The sequence below is a fragment of the Schistocerca americana genome, chromosome 6 (genome assembly GCF_021461395.2).
Source record: "Schistocerca americana isolate TAMUIC-IGC-003095 chromosome 6, iqSchAmer2.1, whole genome shotgun sequence".
Classification (NCBI taxonomy): Eukaryota; Metazoa; Arthropoda; class Insecta; order Orthoptera; family Acrididae; genus Schistocerca; species Schistocerca americana.
The window spans coordinates 216,111,881-216,132,712 of NC_060124.1; the positions used below are offsets into that span (position 1 = coordinate 216,111,881).

General features: G+C 45.0%; 1 protein-coding gene across 1 annotated transcript in view; it reads left to right on the forward strand.

The window, feature by feature from the left end:
• The window catches only part of LOC124620058 (KH domain-containing, RNA-binding, signal transduction-associated protein 2-like), a 328,914-nt gene that overhangs the window by 236,141 nt on the left and 71,941 nt on the right, over nt 1-20,832 (forward strand). The window contains exon 4 of the mRNA XM_047146726.1: nt 19,763-19,909. Coding sequence (XP_047002682.1) covers nt 19,763-19,909 — 147 coding nt within the window. The remainder of the gene's footprint in view (nt 1-19,762; nt 19,910-20,832) is intronic.

Consider the following 20,832-nt stretch of genomic DNA (forward strand, 5'->3'; position numbering starts at 1 on the left):
GTCCTGCTTCCTATGTGTTCAAAGTTTTGCACATATTCCAACTTCTCTTCAATCAGCATCGTCTTTAGTCTTCTACTTCTTTCTAGTGGAATCGCTTTTGCTTTCTTTGTAATGATTTTCTTTCCTTAAATCTTTTCTTTAGCTTCAGTGGTATCTACCACAACGTGTAAGTCTCTTCTATCTGTTGCCAGAAGGACCAGGTCGTCTGCAAATCTCATACACCACATTCTTTTTCCTCCAATTTTTACCCGTCATTTAGTGAGCAATAGTCAATATTACCTAAGAACAGACTGAAAAGGGGAAAAGACAGACAGCAGTCTTGTCTCAGTAATTTTTCTAGTTCTTTAAGTTTGCATTTTCCCCCTTCATATTCAGTGTCATGAACTGCACGTTTTAAATCATCCTGTGTGGTATGATGACAGACTACAGTTCAACGTCCCGTCCATGAATAGGTCGTTAAAGGCGGATGCTCATCCAGTTTTCGGGTTTAGTAATTAGCATTTATTTCTCTTTCCCCACAGTGTTACTTCGCTGCAAAATCTAGTTTCATTCAGTATTTCATTTTTACTGCATTCAAAATTTTTAGCTTTAATTAGCGAAACGGAAGTGAGAAGATATTCGTCCTCTAGCACTACCCCACTCTCAAAAACAAACGTTACCATGGTAAATTAGTTAATATCCAATACGGAAGAACCTTTTAAGAAAGTGAGTCTATTTAAACAATTTCAAAAAACAATTTAAAAATAACAGATATACCTTACGTTTCCATTAGGCGTTCACTGTACATAACAGTAAGTCGCGCCACAAAGCAAGGAGCGTAACAATAGCATAATACAAACTTTCTAAAGCAGAGAAAGATAAGCAGTCCTAGTTTTAAGCTCGTGACGTTCTGAGGGAGTACGCATTTCTAAATACACTTTGCCTTTTAATAAAAAATGATCACTTAATCAAAAGAAAAAAAATGTCAAATGTGTGTGAAATCTTATGGGACTTAACAGCTAAGGTCATCAGTCCCTAAGCTTACACACTACTTAACCTAAATTATCCTAAGGACAAACACACACTACTATGCCCGAGGGAGGACTCGAACTTCCGCCGGGACCAATCAGAAGAAAACACACTGACTTTAGTTATTGACTACAGGGCTGAAAGGTGTTGCACAATAAAATTTACTAACGTCCACAAACATTAATCCATGGACGTCGTAATGGCACTACCTTTAGAAGCCAGAATAACAGCATTGGTATTGTACCTACTGGCCCTTACCAAACAGTCTTGACCTTAGGCAATGACTGAATGACATAGGCACCCTTTTGTATGGTAAATAACAATCACAGGTATCGAGTCACCTGATATTACAGTGTCAAAAAATCTCAAACGCAGGATGGTACAAGGAAGTTCACCGTTTACTAACGTCCATATGAATGTAGCCGGTCAGTCGACGAGCAACATCAAGCAGACAGACAATCTCATTAACACAGGCTTGCCCCCGCAGAAAGAGAAACCGTAATATGCAACAATCTTCGTAAGGAATAGCAACCCAGCGTTTGACGTAAGGGGGAAATTCTGTGCCTCAAGTAACCGTATAGGTCTTATAACCAAATTATCCTCGAGACATTTACGTCGAACTACTATCTACGATAATGATGGAAGCTGAATAAATGAATTAAAATTTATAGCACGGCAGGGTCTCCTAGCTTACTAGGTTGGAATGCTGACCGTCACACCACCGCACCACTATAGATAACATTGATGCACATCCTACCCAGGTCCAATACCCTCCTCCACACAAATGTCAATTCATATCTTCAGTTTATTTTCCCTCTAAATCGTCACTACTCTTCGTGTGATTTTCCATTATACGTTGCCAGTATACCAAGCAGCGACCAGCTCTTCCACACGTCCCTCTGTACTGCCATCCATCTGCTTCCTCATCCGTTGCAGCACTCTGTCCTCACCACGCATGCGCCGGCACGTAACTTTTCCCGAGCGCCAGACACCCCACCCCATTTCAGAACCTGGTGCTCGACGCAACCTAAAAGACATACTCTGGCCGTGAGTATCGAGAGCGACGTATCAGTCCACCATCTTAACCGCTGTGCCAAATCGTTCCGTTTCAAAGAGACATTTGTACATCTGTGCATTCGTTGGAGTTTTAGGTCGCAAATTTCCGCGTAAGATATTCATTAAACTGTCCACACAATGGCATAAAACTCATTAACTTCATACTACAAAATTTTGCCTTCTTCTGAAGGCGTCTTTCTGCAAGTCACCTAATATGTAATGTTACAAGCCTGGCCAAACAGCGGTCCACATGCGCAAGCGCTCCGACCGCGCTCTTGCCTAGTGGTCCAAGTGCATTGGCGGGTAGGACTGAGGAGGAAGTGGAAAATAAAGGTTGTAGGTGGACACCGCTAGGGTTAAGCAGGTGACTAGTCAGACGCTGAGACGTTTGCTGCCAATACTGTTCCCATTAAATCAGATTTACACTACTGGCCATTAAAATTGCTACACCAAGAAGAAATGCAAATGAAAAACTGGTATACATTGGACAAATATATTATACTAGAACTGACATGTGATTACATTTTCAGGCAATTTGGGTGCATAAATCCTGAGAAATCAGTACCCAGAACAACCACCTCTGGCCGTAATAACGGCCTTCATATGCCTGGGCATTGAGTCAAACAGAGCTTGGATGGCGTGTACAGGTACAGCTGCCCATGCAGCTTCAACACGATACCACAGTTCACTAAGAGTAGTGACTGGCGTATTGTGACGAGCCAGTTGCTCGGCCACCGTTGACCAGACGTTTTCAGTTGGTGAGAGATCTGGAGAATGTACAGGCCCGGGCAGCAGTCGAACATTTTCTGTATCCAGAAAGGCCTGTACAGGACCTGCAACTTGCGGTCGTGCATTATCCTGCTGAAATGTAGGGTTTTGCAGAGATCGAATGAAGGGTAGAGCCACGGGTCGTAACACATCTGAAATGTAACGTCCACTGTGCAAAGTGCCGTCAATGCGAACACAAGGTGACCGAGACGTGTAACCTAATGCACCCCATACCTTCACGCCGGGTGATACGCCAGAATGGCGATGACGAATACACGCTTCCAATGTGCGTTCACCGCGATGTCGCCAAACACGGATGCGACCGTCATGATGCTGTAAACAGAACCTTGATTTATCCGAAAAAAATGACGTTTTGAAATTCGTGCACCCAGGTTCGTCGTTGAGTACACCATCGCAGGCGTTCCTGTCTGTGATGCAGCTTCAAGTGTAACCACAGCCATGGTCTCCGAGCTGATAGTCCATGCGGCTGCATATGTCAAATGGCTCTGAGCACTATGGGACTTAACATCTATGGTTATCAGTCCCCTAGAACTTAGAACTACTTAAACCTAACTAACCTAAGGACATCACACAACACCCAGTCATCACGAGGCAGAGAAAATCCCTGACCCCGCCGGGAATCGAACCCGGGAACCAGGGCGCGGGAAGCAAGAACGCTACCGCACGACCACGAGCTGCGGACGCTGCATATGTCGTGGAACTGTTCGTGCAGATGGTTGTTGTCTTGCAAACGTCCCCATATATTGACTCAGAAATCGATACGTGGCTGTACGATCCGTTACAGCCATGCGGATAAGATGCCTGTCATCTCGACTGCTAGTGATACGAGGCCGTTGGGATCCAGCACGGCGTTCCGTATTACCCTCCTGAACTTACCGATTCCGTACTCTGCTAACAGTCATTGGATCTCGACCAACGCGAGCAGCAATGTGACGATGCGATAAACCGCAATCACGATAGGCTACAATCCGACCTTTATCAAAGTCGGAAACGTGATGGTACGCATTTCTCCTCCTTACACGAGGCATCACAACAACGTTTCACCCGGCAACGCCGGTCAACTGCTGTTTGCGTATGAGAAATCGGTTGGAAACTTTCCTCATGTCAGCACGTTGTAGGTGTCGCCACCGGAGCCAACCTTGTGTGATTGGTGTGAAAAGCTAATCATTTGCATATCACAGCATATACTACCTGTCTGTTAAATTTCGCGTGTGTAGCACGTCATCTTCGTGGGGTTAAACCATCGCATACAGACGAGTCAATTACGACGAGTAGCGTAATATTGGTCACAATTGGTGAAGTAAATATCACGCACACGTCGAGAGTTCAGTTGAGCACTGTTTTTTGTAACATCGCCTTTACTTAATAACAGTATCATCGCTCTACCGACTATCGCCGAGTTTTAGCCAGGGCCGTTCAATACTAACTACCAACTAGAAAAACCGGTGACGTTACAAGGAGGATCATCTGGTAACAGATACAGCAGACAATATTGATGTTGTAAGAGAACAAGTAAAGTAATACTATCGAAGAATAAGCTTCAGATTTGTGACATGAAACATTTCCCATAACACAAGGTAGCCATTTACGGACTAGATTTCACTGATTACGGTTCACAAAATGAAACGGTTAATTACGAGTTCTGAAAGAGATTACAAGACATTGCACGAGTGAAGACGACTTTCGATTGATTTATCAGGCCGCTCTCGCCTTTGGCTGCTGATGTACCTCATTATTTCCAGCTTTAGCTGACAGATGTATAAGATAGTAACCATCTCAGCGACGTGTTTGTCCAGTCCAGGAATTTACAACACTTTTATACTATGTCGCTCCAAGAGCAATATCCTTAACTGCACATTCAAACTGCGAATGTTATTTCAGTGTTTGGTTCAGCACATGAGCGTTAACGTTTTTCTTTTGTTATGAAACTGACGAACTCCTGCCAAACCTTTTTTGGTTAGACAAACTCTAAATTGCGTAAATCCGTGCGTTTCACTCTATCGCGAACCATAGTTACAGATATATTCTATATTCTAACGGCGAAATGTATAAAACATCACAACTTTATGTTAAATATCTGTTTGTAAAGCTTTTTGAAGTTCTACCCATAGTATTTTCGCTATCTAATGTATTTATTTAATAACATAATGAAACCCTGGCTATACTATAGAAACATCCTGCACTATTCGACTTAGAAGTAGTTACAATGTGTCGAAAACACATCTTTTTAACTTCAAGCGTATGCAGCCTTCAGTTTACAGTTGTCTCACTCGCATACATGTTCGGAATAGCGCAGTGGTGGGGGAAGCCGGAGTGCTGAGCGTAAGAGCGCTCTGGGTGCCCAAATCTTGGCCAGACCTTGGTTACAAGGTCATGACATGTGAAAAACAGAGCAGGCATGTACATATTTCTGTCAGAATTATATGGGCAGGAAACCAAAGGCAACTTATAGATTCACGAAACATGATGTGGTTGCAAGGGCGTTTTTTCTCTAAAAAGGGAGCTGCCTCCTCCCTGTTACTCTCCACCCCCCTACCGTCGTTACCAGGCAATCTTCAGCAGAAGCTCTTCTCCAGAAAGGCGGCACAAAAGCTTTTTGAAAGCTTCCACGCCTTTGAGAAATCTGCTAATGAGCACGACAGCGGGCAATGCACTTTGCGCTTTGTAAAAAAATTCTTGGTTAGGTTTATCAGTGAAACGTAAGTCAGAGTACTATTAGTGCTCTACATTCACTGAAGAATTTCAGTATGATTAAGAGACTTGAACTGCGTATCTCGAATATTTTCCTTGCCATTGTGCGTTCTCCTGTTAACAAATTTTCCGAATTCTCCGTTGCACGCTGCAGGACATGCGGTACACGAAGGAGCTAGAACCGGTCATTAACCGAATTTTTTATGTGTTTATGATTGATGGATCGTCCGTTATAGTATTAGGGAAACTACGCCTACACATTTTCGATTACTTGGAACCTTTGCTTGTACTTCCCTCTTTTCTACACTCCTGGAAATGGAAAAAAGAACACATTGACACCGGTGTGTCAGACCCACCATACTTGCTCCGGACACTGCGAGAGGGCTGTACAAGCAATGATCACACGCACGGCACAGCGGACACACCAGGAACCGCGGTGTTAGCCGTCGAATGGCGCTAGCTGCGCAGCATTTGTGCACCGCCGCCGTCAGTGTCAGCCAGTTTGCCGTGGCATACGGAGCTCCATCGCAGTCTATAACACTGGTAGCATGCCGCGACAGCGTGGACGTGTACCGTATGTGCAGTTGACGGACTTTGAGCGAGGGCGTATAGTGGGCATGCGGGAGGCCGGGTGGACGTACCGCCGAATTGCTCAACACGTGGGGCGTGAGGTCTCCACAGTACATCGATGTTGTCGCCAGTGGTCGGCGGAAGGTGCACGTGGCCGTCGACCTGGGATCGAACCACAGCGACGCACGGATGCACGCCAAGACCGTAGGATCCTACGCAGTGCCGTAGGGGACCGCACCGCCACTTCCCAGCAAATTAGGGACACTGTTGCTCCTGGGGTATCGGCGAGGACCATTCGCAACCGTCTCCATGAAGCTGGGCTACGGTCCCGCACACCGTTAGGCCGTCTTCCGCTCACGCCCCAACATCGTGCAGCCCGCCTCCAGTGGTGTCGCGACAGGCGTGAATGGAGGGACGAATGGAGACGTGTCGTCTTCAGCGATGAGAGTCGCTTCTGCCTTGGTGCCAATGATGGTCGTATGCGTGTTTGGCGCCCTGCAGGTGAGCGCCACAATCAGGACTGCATACGACCGAGGCACACAGGGCCAACACCCGGCATCATGGTGTGGGGAGCGATCTCCTGCACTGGCCGTACACCACTGGTGATCGTCGAGGGGACACTGAGTAGTGCACGGTACATCCAAACCGTCATCGAACCCATCGTTCTACCGTTCCTAGACCGGCAAGGGAACTTGCTGTTCCAACAGGACAATGCACGTCCGCATGTATCCCGTGCCACCCAACGTGCTCTAGAAGGTGTAAGTCAACTACCCTGGCCAGCAAGATCTCCGGAATTGTCCCCCATTGAGCATGTTTGGGACTGGATGAAGCGTTGCCTCACGCGGTCTGCACGTCCAGCACGAACGCTGGTCCAACTGAGGCGCCAGGTGTAAATGGCATGGCAAGCCGTTCCACAGGACTACATCCAGCATCTCTACGATCGTCTCCATGGGAGAATAGCAGCCTGCATTGCTGCGAAAGGTGAATTACACTGTACTAGTGCCGACATTGTGCATGCTCTGTTGCCTGTGTCTATGTGCCTGTGGTTCTGTCAGTGTGATCATGTGATGTATCTGACCCCAGGAATGTGTCAATAAAGTTTCCCCTTCCTGGGACAATGAATTCACGGTGTTCTTATTTCAATTTCCAGGAGTGTATTTCATCTACACTTACACTTCAGAAGCCACCTTACGGTGGGTAGTGGAGAGAACTTCTTGTTCCATAGCCGCTTCTTCCCTTCCATGTTCTAATGGCGAAGGTGCGCAGGAGGCACGACTGTTGATACGATTCTCTAATTTTACTTTCATAGGTTCAAATGGCTCTGAGCACTATGGGACTCAACTTCTGAGGTCATCAGTCCCCTATCACTTAGAACTACTTAAACCTAACTAACCTAAGGACATCACACACATCGATACCCGAAGCAGGATTCGAACCTGCGACCGTAGCGGTCGCGCGGTTCCAGGAGTGCCTAGAACCGCTCGGCCACCCCGGACGGCCTTACTTTCATATTTTGTTCGCGAGATGTACACGGTGTAATACTAATCTGTGGCCAGAATTTCAGGAAACTTTCGTCACAAACAGGGGAAGAGAATATATTAGGGAAGCATCCTAAATTTTAGAGGATGAAAATACACACATCAAAAAAAGTTTTGCATCACCTCGTTTCCGATAGTTCCAGAAACTGCACACGAAACTGGAATAGAGGTCAACATAAACATCATTTCCGCCCTTTTCATCGCTCATGAAAACCACACATTGCCTGTTGTACCACCATACAGCGAGACCGTCAGAGGTGGTGATTCAGATTGCTGCACACACCGGTACCTCTAATATCCAGCAGCACGTACTCTTGCATTGAAGCATACGTGTAGTCGTCGTGGCATACTATCCACAAGTTCATCAGGGCACTGATGGTCAAGACTGTCCCACTCCTCAACGGCGATTCGGCGTAGACCCCTCAGAGTGGTTGGTGGGTCACATCGTCCATAAACAGCCCTTTTCAATCTGTCCCAGGCATGTTCGATAGTCTGGAGAACATACTGGACACTCTAGTCGAGCGATGTCGTTAACCTGAAGGGAGTCATTCACAAGATGTTAACGATGGGGGCGCGAACTGTCTTCCATGAAGACGAATGCCTCGACGATATACTGCCGATATGGTTGCACGAATAAATATTGTGGTTTCACAGCATTCATTAACAGGCTTCTATTGGTTGTAGAAGCCTGTTAATGGATACTGTGAAACCACAATATTTATTCGTATACCGGTTGTAGAGGGGACTTTCTCTGTAAGTTTTGATAAGTAACTCATGTTTACAAGTTTACCATTTGGATGTGAAAGACGTTTGAAGATCTGATAACTTTGAAACCTCTTCACGGGACTCACATTGAGGAAACGGAGTTCTGACATGTATGCACCACACACGCCCATGGTGTCGACATGTTCCAAATACTCGTTGTCGGATTCTCTTCCACGTGACCAAGGACGTTCTCCTCCAAGTCGAGAGTGTGTCACGGTCCCTGGAACACCAGCAGATCCTCTTAGCTGCTGACGTACTAGTTTCTCGCCGCCGTTGTTGTGATCCGACGAAAATTGTATATAATGTCATAATAATTACAACGAAAACTGACGATGGTATCCTTTCCTCAGTTTGTTTGCTTGCCGTGAAGCGGCAGATTTGAAAATAATCCGATCGTCTCATTTTGTAACCAAACTGTACATTTGCGGACGTGGTTTCCCAGAGAAAACTTCATCCACTAATCCCCTCTAGCCCAAAAGTCTGTAATAGTAATGGGAAACACACTGTCTACTCAAGTTTTTGTCTTCTTCTACTGTTTTTTCCCTCTAGGACTACCTCTAGCACAATGGAAGTTATTCCCTTAGGCCTTAAACCATGTCCTATCATCCAGTCCCCTGTTGCAATTACTGTTTTTTACATATTTTTCTCAGTTGATCCTCTGGAGAATCCAATTAAATGTCAGCACCATTCCGTAGCACCACATCTCAGACTCTTCGATTACCTTCTTTTCATGTTTTTACCGCGGTCCGTGACACACAACAACACACTGCTAGGCTATAAGTGACCACTTTCAGAAATTTCCTCGTGAAACTGGAGTCAATGTTTCATTTTAGTAGACGTCTTTTATGAGCGAGGAATGGGCTGTTTGCATGGGATAGTTTCTTTCTTACATCCTCCTTCGTAAGCCGTACGTTATTTCGCTGTTAACGCATGTGTAATTGGTATACAATGATGTCGCCACTGAATGTGACGTAAGTCAGCCACCAGAGCGGGTGTGCTTGCGGTTTGCTCCTCTTTGTAACCGCAGACAGCCATTTCTGCTGGCTAAGCAGCACGTATAAGGGCCCTAGTTGTGTCTTTCTGCCTCAAAGCAGAGCACTGAAACTCTGAAACTGTCCTCCAACCTGGCGTATTCATGTAATGTCCTCGTCCCAGCACAGACGGACCACGTAGTTCGTCAGTCTGCCACTCTTGCTGTGAGACTGTAATGAAACTACTCGCACACTGGCCAAGACTCATTATTACTGAAATTAAAATTCATGAGTTTGTTGAGATGCTACCTACTTTTTATTTTTCCCTTTCCATCTGATAAAGCCGGAATAAGACCTCCGAAACTGTGCAGTAAAAAACGTTCGCCTTTGTAGATTCATGCTTTATGTAATTAATCATTCAAATACACAAAAATATCATCTTTGAAAAATCTTTGAAAATCACACCACTCCATCTTTCGGCTAATCTTTGTACACTAATGAACGTGACAGAAACTATTGTTAATATTTCACAATTCAAATTACACTTCCTGAGCTAAATTATTCCATGTCTTGCTCGCAAAGTCACGAGTTATGACGTACCTTGTAATCGTAGCAGATTTACCGTCTGCGCCTCTTTAATGACTGTCCTGCGTAGCACAGATTTCTTTGCAGGGCGATTATTCGGCACTGTGGTGATGTCACACGAAGTGACTCGGCAGTATCACGTTGCTCAATTGTTCTTCAAAAATTGTCCGCCCCGATAGCTGAGTTTTCAGTGCGACGGATTGCCATCCTCCGGGCTCGGGTTCAATTCCCGGTTGGGTCGAGGATTTCCTTCGTGCAGGGACTGGGCGCTGTGTTGTCTTCATCATTATTTCATCCCTATCCGGCGCGCAGGTCGCCCAACATGGCGCTGAATGTAATAAAACTTGCACCAAAGCAGCCGGACCTGCCCCGCAAGGGGTCTCCCGGTCAATGACGCCAAACGCTCATTTCCATTTTTCATTTTTCTTCAAATACTGATACTGCAGCTAAGTTTTCACTACGTGTTGTTCACCTAGTAGTGAGAAATTCTCCCTTGTTATTCCAAAGAAGATCTGAATTGTAGTATAGCAATCATTAATTAATGTAACAATTAACATAAATAAAAACGTGACAGACGGACAAAAAGTAAGTAAACTGTAGCTTATTTCAAAATTAACCACCGTAAGCGTTAATACATTTATCCCACTGTGAGACAAATCGGTCAGTGTCTTCATGGAAAAATGTCTGTGCGCGAGTATGGAACCTTGATTGTACCCGAGCGTCCACCTAACATTCCGAAACAAGTATAGGGCCACGATTGTTTTTCTCCAGGGCTCCAAAGATATGGAAATCTCATGGGGAGATAACTGAACATTGGAATTGATGGCGCACTTCAATATTTGCAAAGTGGCCACGTATCACTACGGGTTAATTAAAGTCGAAACGCCCGGGAACGTTGACGAATGGAGTCATTTTGCTGCAGGGCAGTGTCTGCCATATATAAGCAGTGTTGTATCGACCACACTGCAGGAATTTCGCTGGGAACCCCTGACACACCTTCCACACAGACCTTGTCTGTCCACAAGCATTTCCATATTTTTCGGGCGCTCAGGAAATGAATTCATTCCATCGACTTTCTTAGGACGAAGAAAGGGAAAAAGTCACGGTTACACAGGCAAGTGCGAACATTTTTCTAGGAAGGCACTGACCGTATTGTCTCACAGTTGGACAAATCTATTTAGACAAATCTATTAAGATAAGTGTATATGGAATATCTGACCAACTATGTGTTTGGATTGGAAAGTTTCTGATGAACAGAACACAGCTCCATCAGGTCGGATTAAAGGAAGACACCGAAACAACTCAGAGGCGGGCTGCTACATTTTTTTACCAGTACATTCGATCAACAAGCAGACATTATGGAGATGTTTGGTTAATTCATATGAGAATCACTGGAAGCAAGACGGCGTTCTTTCCGAGAAATACTGCTGAGAACCTATAGACAACCGGCATTTAAAGCTGACTGAAGGATGTTTCTACTGCTGGTAACGTACATTTCACGTAAGAAAGCCAAATTTAAAAGAAAAGGAAATTAGGGCTCTTACGGAGGCCTACCGACAGGTGTTTTTCCCTCTCTTTATTTGCGAGTATAAAAGAAAGAGAAATGACTAGTAGTGGTGCAAATACACTCCGTCATGCACTACGCGGTGGCTTTCGAACTATTTATGTACATCTCGGTGTAGGTTCTCAACGGAGAGCTTCAGACGTAAAAGTATCTTCGAGGGTACACGAAGGGGGTGTTACAGGACTACTACGCTTCACTATATACATTGGTGACGCAGTAGACAACATTGAAAGTTCCGTAGGGCTTTTCGCGGATGATGCTTCTGTATACAGAAAATTCGAAAAGGTAGAAAACTGAAGCAAGTTGCAGGAAGACCTGCAAATAATTGACAATTGGTGCAGTGAATGGTAGTTGAGTGTTAACATAAACAAATGTATTTCTGCGTAAACAGCGACAGAAAGACCCGTTACTGTGTGATAAGACAAGTGCAGAACAATCACTAGAAGCAGTTACTTCCATAAAATATCTAGAACTATGCGCACGGAGCGATCTGAAGCGGAACGACCACATAAAACTTTTGCATCCCACAAAGAAGCGGCGCGTTGGTCTGCTGCTGTAAACTGAAGGATAGGCTGAATGTAGGAAGCTAGGAGGAGCAGGTGAGGTTTTTCTATTTACTTAACTTTGGCTGAGATGAGCACGTAGGTGCGAAGCTGTACATCAAGTTACCAATCTGTAGTAGCTCGCCCACTATGAAATAGAAGCAATGTTGCTTGGTCGTCTACTCGGAATCAAATGGGCTGAATCTGGAGCGGCGTTCGTAGAGCTGCACAGCGCCGGATAGGGGCGCTGTCGTCGGTGTCGGTGTTTTAGTGCCAATCTAAGAACTTGCACCTACGCCGTGGCATCGTAGCTATCGATACCACAAAAACTAATCCCAGGTAAGGTAGTTGCCGGACAGATTCATTGGAAGCACCTCCAGGAAACGTTGATCATCAACAAAGGAGGTAGCTTGTAAAATCCTCGTTCTATCAGTACTCGAATATTGCTCGCAGGTATGGGATCCGTACTAGATAGGATTGGCAGAGGAAACAGAGAAAATCCAAAGAAGAGCAACACGTTTCACTACGGGTTCATTTAGTAAGCTCGGAAATGCTACAGAGATGTTCAGTTTCCTACAGTGGCACTTGCTAGAGGAGAGCTGTTCTCATTAATTTGTAGTTTACTGTTGAAGTTCTGAGAGCGTACGTTGCTAGAAGAGTCAACCAAAACATTATTTCCTCCTATACATACCTCGTAAAAATACCATGAGGCTAAAATTAGAGATTCGAGCTCACACATTCCCAGAAAGTAATCGCCACTCAATAGGAAAAGATGGAAATTACACTGCCACACAGTGTACCCTCCGTCACGCACTATAACGCCGTTCTCACACGGGACGTGTTCCTCATGGCAAAGCCGCTAGATGTGGTGTTCGTAGTAGTTGCTGCGCGCTACGAAACGACCTGCTATATCTCACGAAACGTGATCCTCATCGTGATTTGCGAGCACAGCACTCTCCAGCTTCTTTCTGTACATGGACGAGCGAAACATAGACGCGTTACCTCTGTTTTCGATTTCCGAAGGAGAATGGCGAAAATCGCGAAGAGGATTCTGGACTCGTAAATGTCTTGAACAGCGAATTTCTGATAGAAGAACAGTACATAAAGCTGTACAACGATCTGACGTACATACTAGTACCAGTCATTCGTTAACTCAATTGAATCTCCACCTTATTTGCGATTTTAACTGAATGTAGTTCAAATATAGTATCTATGACGGTTTACCCATCCGTAATATTCTATGTGTTTCATTGACTACCATCACACTGAAAAGATGTACATCATCACATACGTTTCAAGGTTTGGACTCGGGTCGTACTTTCATTTGAATGGAAAAGGAATTTTCTTTGAAGCTGCTAACCATCATTGGGATTCCTGTGAGGATACGAACATGAGGCAGTCCATAAAATCAAGAGATAGGTGTTGTTGTTGTTGTGGTCTTCAGTCCAAAAACTAGCTTGATGCAGCTCTCCATGCTACTCCATCCTGTGCAAGCCTCTTCATCTAGCAATTACTGCAACCTACATCCCTCTGAATCTGCTCAAAGTATTAATCTCTTGGTCTCCCTCTACTATTCCGAACTCCCACGCTTCCCTCTAGTACTAAACTGGTGATCCCTTCATATCTCAGAAAGTGTTCTACCAACCGATTCCTTCTTCTAGTCAGGCTGTACTGCAAATTTCTCTTTTCCCCAATTCTATGGAGTACCTCCTCACTAGTTATGTGATCTAATCTTCAGCATTCCTCTGAAGCACTGCATTTCAAAAACTTGTATTCCCTTCTTATCTAAACTGTTTATCGTACATGTTTCACTTCCACATATACCTACACTCCATACAAATACTTTGAGAAAGGACTTCCTGACACTTAAATCTATACTCCATGTTAACAAATTTTTCTTCTTCAGAAATGCTTTTCTTGCCATTGCAAGACTACTCCCTACTTCGACCATCATCAGTTATTTTACTTCCCAAATAACAAAACTATTTTAAGTGTCTCAATTCCTAACCTAATTCCTTCAACATTACTTGATTTAATTCGGCTACATTCCGTTATCCTCGTGTACCCTTTGTTGATGTTCATGCTGTATTCAGGACACTGTTCATTCCGTTCCACTGCTTTTCCAAGTCATTTGCTCGCTCTGACAGAATTACAATATCATCGGCAAACCTCAAAGTCCTTATTTCTTCTCCCTGGACTTTAATTCGAATTCCAAATTATTCTTTTCTTTCCTTTACTGCTTGCTCAATATACAGATTGAATAACACCGGGGATAGGCTACAACCCAGTCTAGCTCCCTTCTCAACCACTGCTTCCCTTTCATGACCCTCAACTCTTATAACCGCCGCCTGGATTCTGTGCAAATTGTAAATAGCCTTTCTCTCCCTGTATTTTACAACTGCCACCTTCAGAATTTGAGAGAGAGTGTTGCAGTCAACATTGTCAAATGCTCTTTCTAAGTCTATAAATGCTATAAAGGAAGGTTTGCTTTTCCTTAACTTGTCTTCTACGACAAGTCGTAGGGTCAGTATGACCTCGCGTGTTTCTACATTTCTCTGGAATCAAGACTGATCTTTCCCGAGGTTGTCTTCTACCAGTTATTCCATTCTTCTGTAAAGAATTCGTGTTAGCATTTTGCAACCGTGACATTAAACTGATAGTTCGGTAATTTTCATACCTGTCAACACCGAATTATTATTTTCTTCTTGAAGTCCATCTTGCTCACCAAATGGAAGTGTTTTGTCGGTGCTGGCTCTCCCAAGGCCATCAGTAGCTCTGACGGAATATTATCTACTCCCGGAGCCTTGTGTCGACTTTTGTCTTTCAGAGATAGGTACCGGTATATACATTTTGCATAAAGTTTGATAACAGCAAATACTTCCAGTGTGTAATATGTGTTTACTTTCTGACATACGGGGGGGAAGTCACTTTAAAATTTCGGGCCATTCGAGGAGCATTCCAGACGCTGGACTACGCATCATGAACTATAGCAAATACATTATTTATAGTTTATAACATCGAATATTGTAAGTATTGCTAATATTTAATTAGTAAGAAAGAAACAAAACCTTTTAGAAAAGAAAAAAAACTGAAATATAATTTGGAAACAGCGAGTCGTCATCCTGCTACCTTCCTCTCTGTGTTCACTACAGTACCTCTTTTTTCTGATCTCATTTTGTTCGTTGCATTTGTTCGGGGCGGACGTCCCATGACACCAGTTCATGTTCATCGTTAATCCGTTCACTCAGTTTTCTAGTTCAGATGGCAGCTAACCCTCTGACCGAACAGTTTGAGCTACCGCGCCGGCGTATCAGTTACGCTACGGCTTCACACAGCAGCAGCACCTCAGTTATACAATTGACAATGTTTTAAGGATTTATCTACAAATGTCATTATTAACTATGACCAATTGCACCAAAAACGACGTGTTTTAGTTGGATCATCATTGCATCGTAGTACTGAAATGGTATATTTTATAACACTAAAAGTATCAGTTGCGGGAAGCCTTCAACTACCGAGGTGTAGTATCCTCTCATTTTATTATAACATATTGCAGCTACAAGAACGCGTTTTTGAGATATCCTCAGTGTCCTGTTGCTTTTAAACAGCTTGCATTGTCCGCAGCTCGTGGTCGTGCGGTAGCGTTCTCGCTTCCCACGCCTGGTTTCCCGGGTTCGATTCCCGGCGGGGTCAGGGATTTTCTCTACCTCGTGATAACTGGGTGTTGTGTGACGTCCTTAGGTTAGTTAGGTTTAAGTAGTTCTAAGTTCTAGGGGACTGATGACCCTAGATGTCAAGTCCCATAGTGCTCAGAGCCATTTTTGAACAGCTTGCATTCATATCATGTATTCCATAATAAAAGGAGCACCAAACACGGAGTTAAACTCTTAAGTTCTGTCTGTGACGTTCAACTGAGCACATTACTCTCCATGAGAGGAACATGTCAGATTCTTAATTTCACGCTTTGCGACGTAGTGGATCGTGGAATTCCACGTTGTGACGTTGCCAGCTCCACATCGAAGTACATTTTTACATCATATGAGGGGACAGTTTAAGATGGCTTGCCGCGTATAAATGTACACTGATGTCCAAAATCAAGAGCCGGCCAGTGTGGCCGACCGGTTCTAGGCGCTTCAGTCTGGAACCACGCGACCGCTACGGCCGCAGGTTCGAATCCTGCCTCGCGCATGGATGTGTGTAATGTCCTTAGGTTAGTTAGGCTTAAGTAGTTCTAAGTCCCGGGAACTGATGACCTCAGATGTTAAGTCCCATAGTGCTCAGAGCCATTTTAACCACTTGAACCAAAATTAAGACAACAAATTGCTATTTCCCCGAAGTGTGTGTAATTTACGATCGCACAAACTGTCTACAGATTTCGTTACGATCGTGTTCTGTACGGAAGGTGGCATTCTGATCAACGGAAAAACCGCGCTAGCGATGTCGTAGTGTTTTCAGGGCAGTCCTACATCCACAGTCGCTGTGTATACAATCACAGACGGTGCAGTATGGCACAGAGATATGCCTATATACTCTGTGCTGTGGAGCGCCATTCGAATAGCGAAAGCGGGACAATCGCAAACTGTTGTCGCCCGACGGCTTAACATGAATCGATGCCTTGTTTCTCGGATGGGGCAGTAGTTTATAGAGACCGAACCTGTATCCCGGAGACAAGAACAGGGCCGACCACGTGTGACATCAGAAAGAGTGGACCACTATTTGGTTGTAAGGGTGCGACGGTAGCGCCGTTGTACTGTATTGCAACTGGCATCTGACCTCGCAGCATCCCCAGGAGGCGTTGTATCGAGGCAAACGGTGTACATAAGACTTCAACAGAGTAGCCCATATTGTCGGAGACCTGCTATCTGCTTACCTCTGGCACGTCATTGCAGAAGCGAACGTCTAGAATGGAGCCATTAACATACCACCTGGACGGTCGAATGGTGGACCAATGTTCATTTCACAGATGGTTCCGGATTTGGTGTAGAGACTGATTCCCAACGGATTAGCATCTGGAGAGCACGTGGAACGCGATTTCTGTATCCAAAAACTGTGGAAAGAGACCGATATCGAGGAGGAGCCCTAATGTATGGCAGGGGTTAGTTGACAACTCGAACACTTCTTCGTGAACTTGTACGGGTGAACTAGCAAGATTTAACTGCTGTCAGGTACCGTGAGGAGATCTTGGGGTCTCATGCGGCATTGTTGCGAGGTGCTGTTGACCCAGACATCGTACTGGTTGACGATAATGCTCGGCGTCATAGAGCTCAACTAGTTGATGTTTTCTTGGAAACGGAATATATTGCACGCACGGCGTGGCATTCTCAATCTTCCGATATGACTCCCATGGAGCATTGATTGACGACTCCATGGAGTGCTGCGTGCACAACGACCATATATGTTAAATTAAAAGGAAGGTCAGCGTTGGCCATAATATTGATGGTTTATTGATAGCAAAATCGATTTTCAATCACATAGTGATCATCTTCAGTGCTGTGGTGTACAAACTATACTCATAGACACTGGTATCAAGTTATCAGTAACCAAAACTAAGAAACGATCACAATAACTCTATTATTATGGTGATCACTTCTCAGTTTTGGTTACTGATAACTTGATACCGGTGTCTATGAGTATACTTTGTACACCACAGCACTGAAGATGAGCACTATGTGATTGAAAATCGCTTTTGCTATCAATAAACAATCAATATTGCGGCCAACGCTGACCTTCCCATGGAGCATGTCTGGGACACAATAGGGAGATGACTTGCATCTGTCCAAAATTGTGAGCAGCTCTGCAGGAAGAACATGAGATTGGCGACATCATTCACAGCATATCCCGTCGTTGTCAGGCCTATATTGCTGCCAGAGGTGGTCACAGAATCTGTGTAAAAATCCGTTAAATTGGAAAAAAAGAAGAAGTCTTTTGTCTACCGTTATGTATGTTGCAGATCATTAGGTTCTGTATTCCTTAAAATTTTCTGCTGTACTCTCATCCGTTTCAACTGTTTTGTGGAAAGTAAACGCAGCCTTGCAAAATTTCTGTTATATATGACGTAGATGTAGACGCATAGCTCCCAGAGCGGGAAAAGTTGTACAACGTAGCAGAAATACACTACTGGCCATTAAAAATGCTACTCCAAGAAGAAACGCAGATGATAAACGACTATTCATTGGACAAATATATTATACTAGAACTGACATGTGATTACATTTTCACGCAATTTGGGTGCATAAATCCTGAGAAATAAGTGTCCAGAACAATCATCTTTGACCGTAATAACGGCCTTGATACGCCTGCGCATTGAGTCAAACAGAGCTTGGATGGCGTGTACAGGTACAGCTGCCCATGCAGCTTCAACACGATACCACAGTTCATCAAGAGTAGTGACTGGCGTATTGTGAAGAGCTCGGCCACCATTAACCAGACTTTTCAATTGGTGAGACATCTGGAGAATGTGCTGGCCAGGGCAGCAGTCGAACATTTTCTGTATCCAGAAAGGCCTGTACAGGACCTGCAACATGCGGTCTTGCATTATCCTGCTGAAATGTAGGGTTTTGCAGAGATCGAATGAAGGGTAGAGTCACGGGTCGTAACACATCTGTTCAAAGTGCCATCAATGCGAACACAAGGTGACCGAGACGTGTAACCAGTGGCTCCCCATACTATCACACCGGATGATACGCCAGTATGGCGATGACGAATACACGCTTCCAGTGTGCGTTCACCGCGATGTCGCCAAACACGGATGCGACCATCATGATGCTGTAAACAGAACCAGGAATCATCCGAAAGAAAAATGACGTTTTACCATTCGTACACCCAGGTTCGTCGTTGAGTATACCATCGCAGGCGCTCCTGTCTGTGATGCAGCGTCAAGGGTAACCGCAGCCATGGTCTCCGAGCTGATAGTCCATGCTGCTGCAGACGTCGTCGAACTGTTCGTGCAGATGGTTGTTGTCTTGCAGGCGTCCCCATCTGTTGACTCTGGGATCGAGACGTGGCTGCACGATCCGTTACAGCCATACGGATAAGATGCCTGTCATCTCAACTGCTAGTGATACGAGGCCGTTGGGGTCCAGCATGGCGTTCCGTATTACCCTCCTGAACTCACCGAATCCATATTCTGCTAACAGTGATTGGATCTCGACCAACGCGAGCAGCAATGTCGCGGTACGATAAACCGCAATCGCGATAGGCTGCAATCCGACCTTTATCAAAGTCGGAAACGTGATGGTACGCATTTCTCCTCTTTAACGAGGCATCACTACAACGTTTCACCAGGCAACGCCGGTCAACTGCTGTTTGTGTATGAGAAATCGGTTGGAAACTTTCGTCATGTCAGCCAACCTTGTGTGAATGCTCTGAAAAGCTAATCATTTGCATATCACAGCATCTTCGTCCTGTCGCTTAAATTTCGCGTCTGTAGCACGTCATCTTCGTGGTGTAGGAATTTTAATGGGCAGTAGTGCATTTTTACCTCTCTGTTTGGATATTAAATTTATGTATCAATTCGTTTCAGCGTCTCTACTATGTATCGGTATGTAACGGTATGGTAGTGCGCCTGGCTGCCTGCCTCGGTCGTGCTCACGAGCTTTGCGGCCGCACCTCGCCGCGCGCCCTGCGGCAAGGTCCCCGACCCCTGGGTGGCCCACGCGTGAAGCTCGCCTCTGTCTGTTCCAGGAGGAGGAGCTGCGTGCGTCCAGCGACCCCAAGTACGCCCACTTCAACGACGACCTGCACGTCGAGATCACGGCGTTCGCCCCGCCCGCGGAGGCGCACGCGCGCATCGCCTACGCACTCGCCGAGGTCCGCAAGTTCCTCGTGCCGGTGAGTAGCAGCGGCCGCGGACGCGCCAGAAGACCCACAGCCGCCGCCGCAGTCCCGGGGCTTCCCCTGTCTTAGCTGTACACGCACCAACACCGACGGGTTTCCCGAATAAGTTCCCCGCAGTGCTGCGTAATAAGTCGAGAGAAATATCTTGGAGGACTTTTGGTTATATTCCTAAGCGGATGGATCGGGCATGTTATTATTGTTATTGTCATTATTATTAATAGTAGTAGTATTATTATTAAGCGGTTAGTCTTCCACATACAAGGTGTCCCACAAATAGGCTTACATTTTTTGAACTTTAATTACTCTACATCTGCAACTATGTTATTACTCTGCTATTCTCAGCGGTCGGGAAGGGAGTGAGACAGGGTTGTAGCCTATCTCCGATGTTATTCAATCTGTTTATTGCTGAAGCAGTAAAGGAAACAAAGGAAAACTTCGGAGTAGGAATTAAAATCCACGGAGAAGAAACCAAAACTTTGAGGTTCGCCGATGACATTGCAATTCTGTCAGAGACAGCAAAGGACCTGCAAGAGCAGTTGAACGGAATGGACAGTGTCTTGAAAGGAGTGTACAGGGTGTTACAAAAAGGTACGGTCAAACTTCCAGGAAACATTCCTCACACACAAATAAAGATAAGATGTTATGTGGACATGTGTCCGGAAACGCTTAATTTCCATGTTAGAGCTCATTTTAGTTTCGTTAGTATGTACAGTACGTCCTCGATTCACCGCCATGGTTTCATACGGGATACTCTACCTGTGCTGCTAGAACATGTGCTTTTACAAGTACGACATAACATGTGGTTCATGCACGATGGAGCTCCTGCACATTTCAGTCGAACTGTTCGTACGCTTCTCAACAACAGATTCGGTGACCGATGGATTGGTAGAGGCGGACCAATTCCATGGCCTCCACGC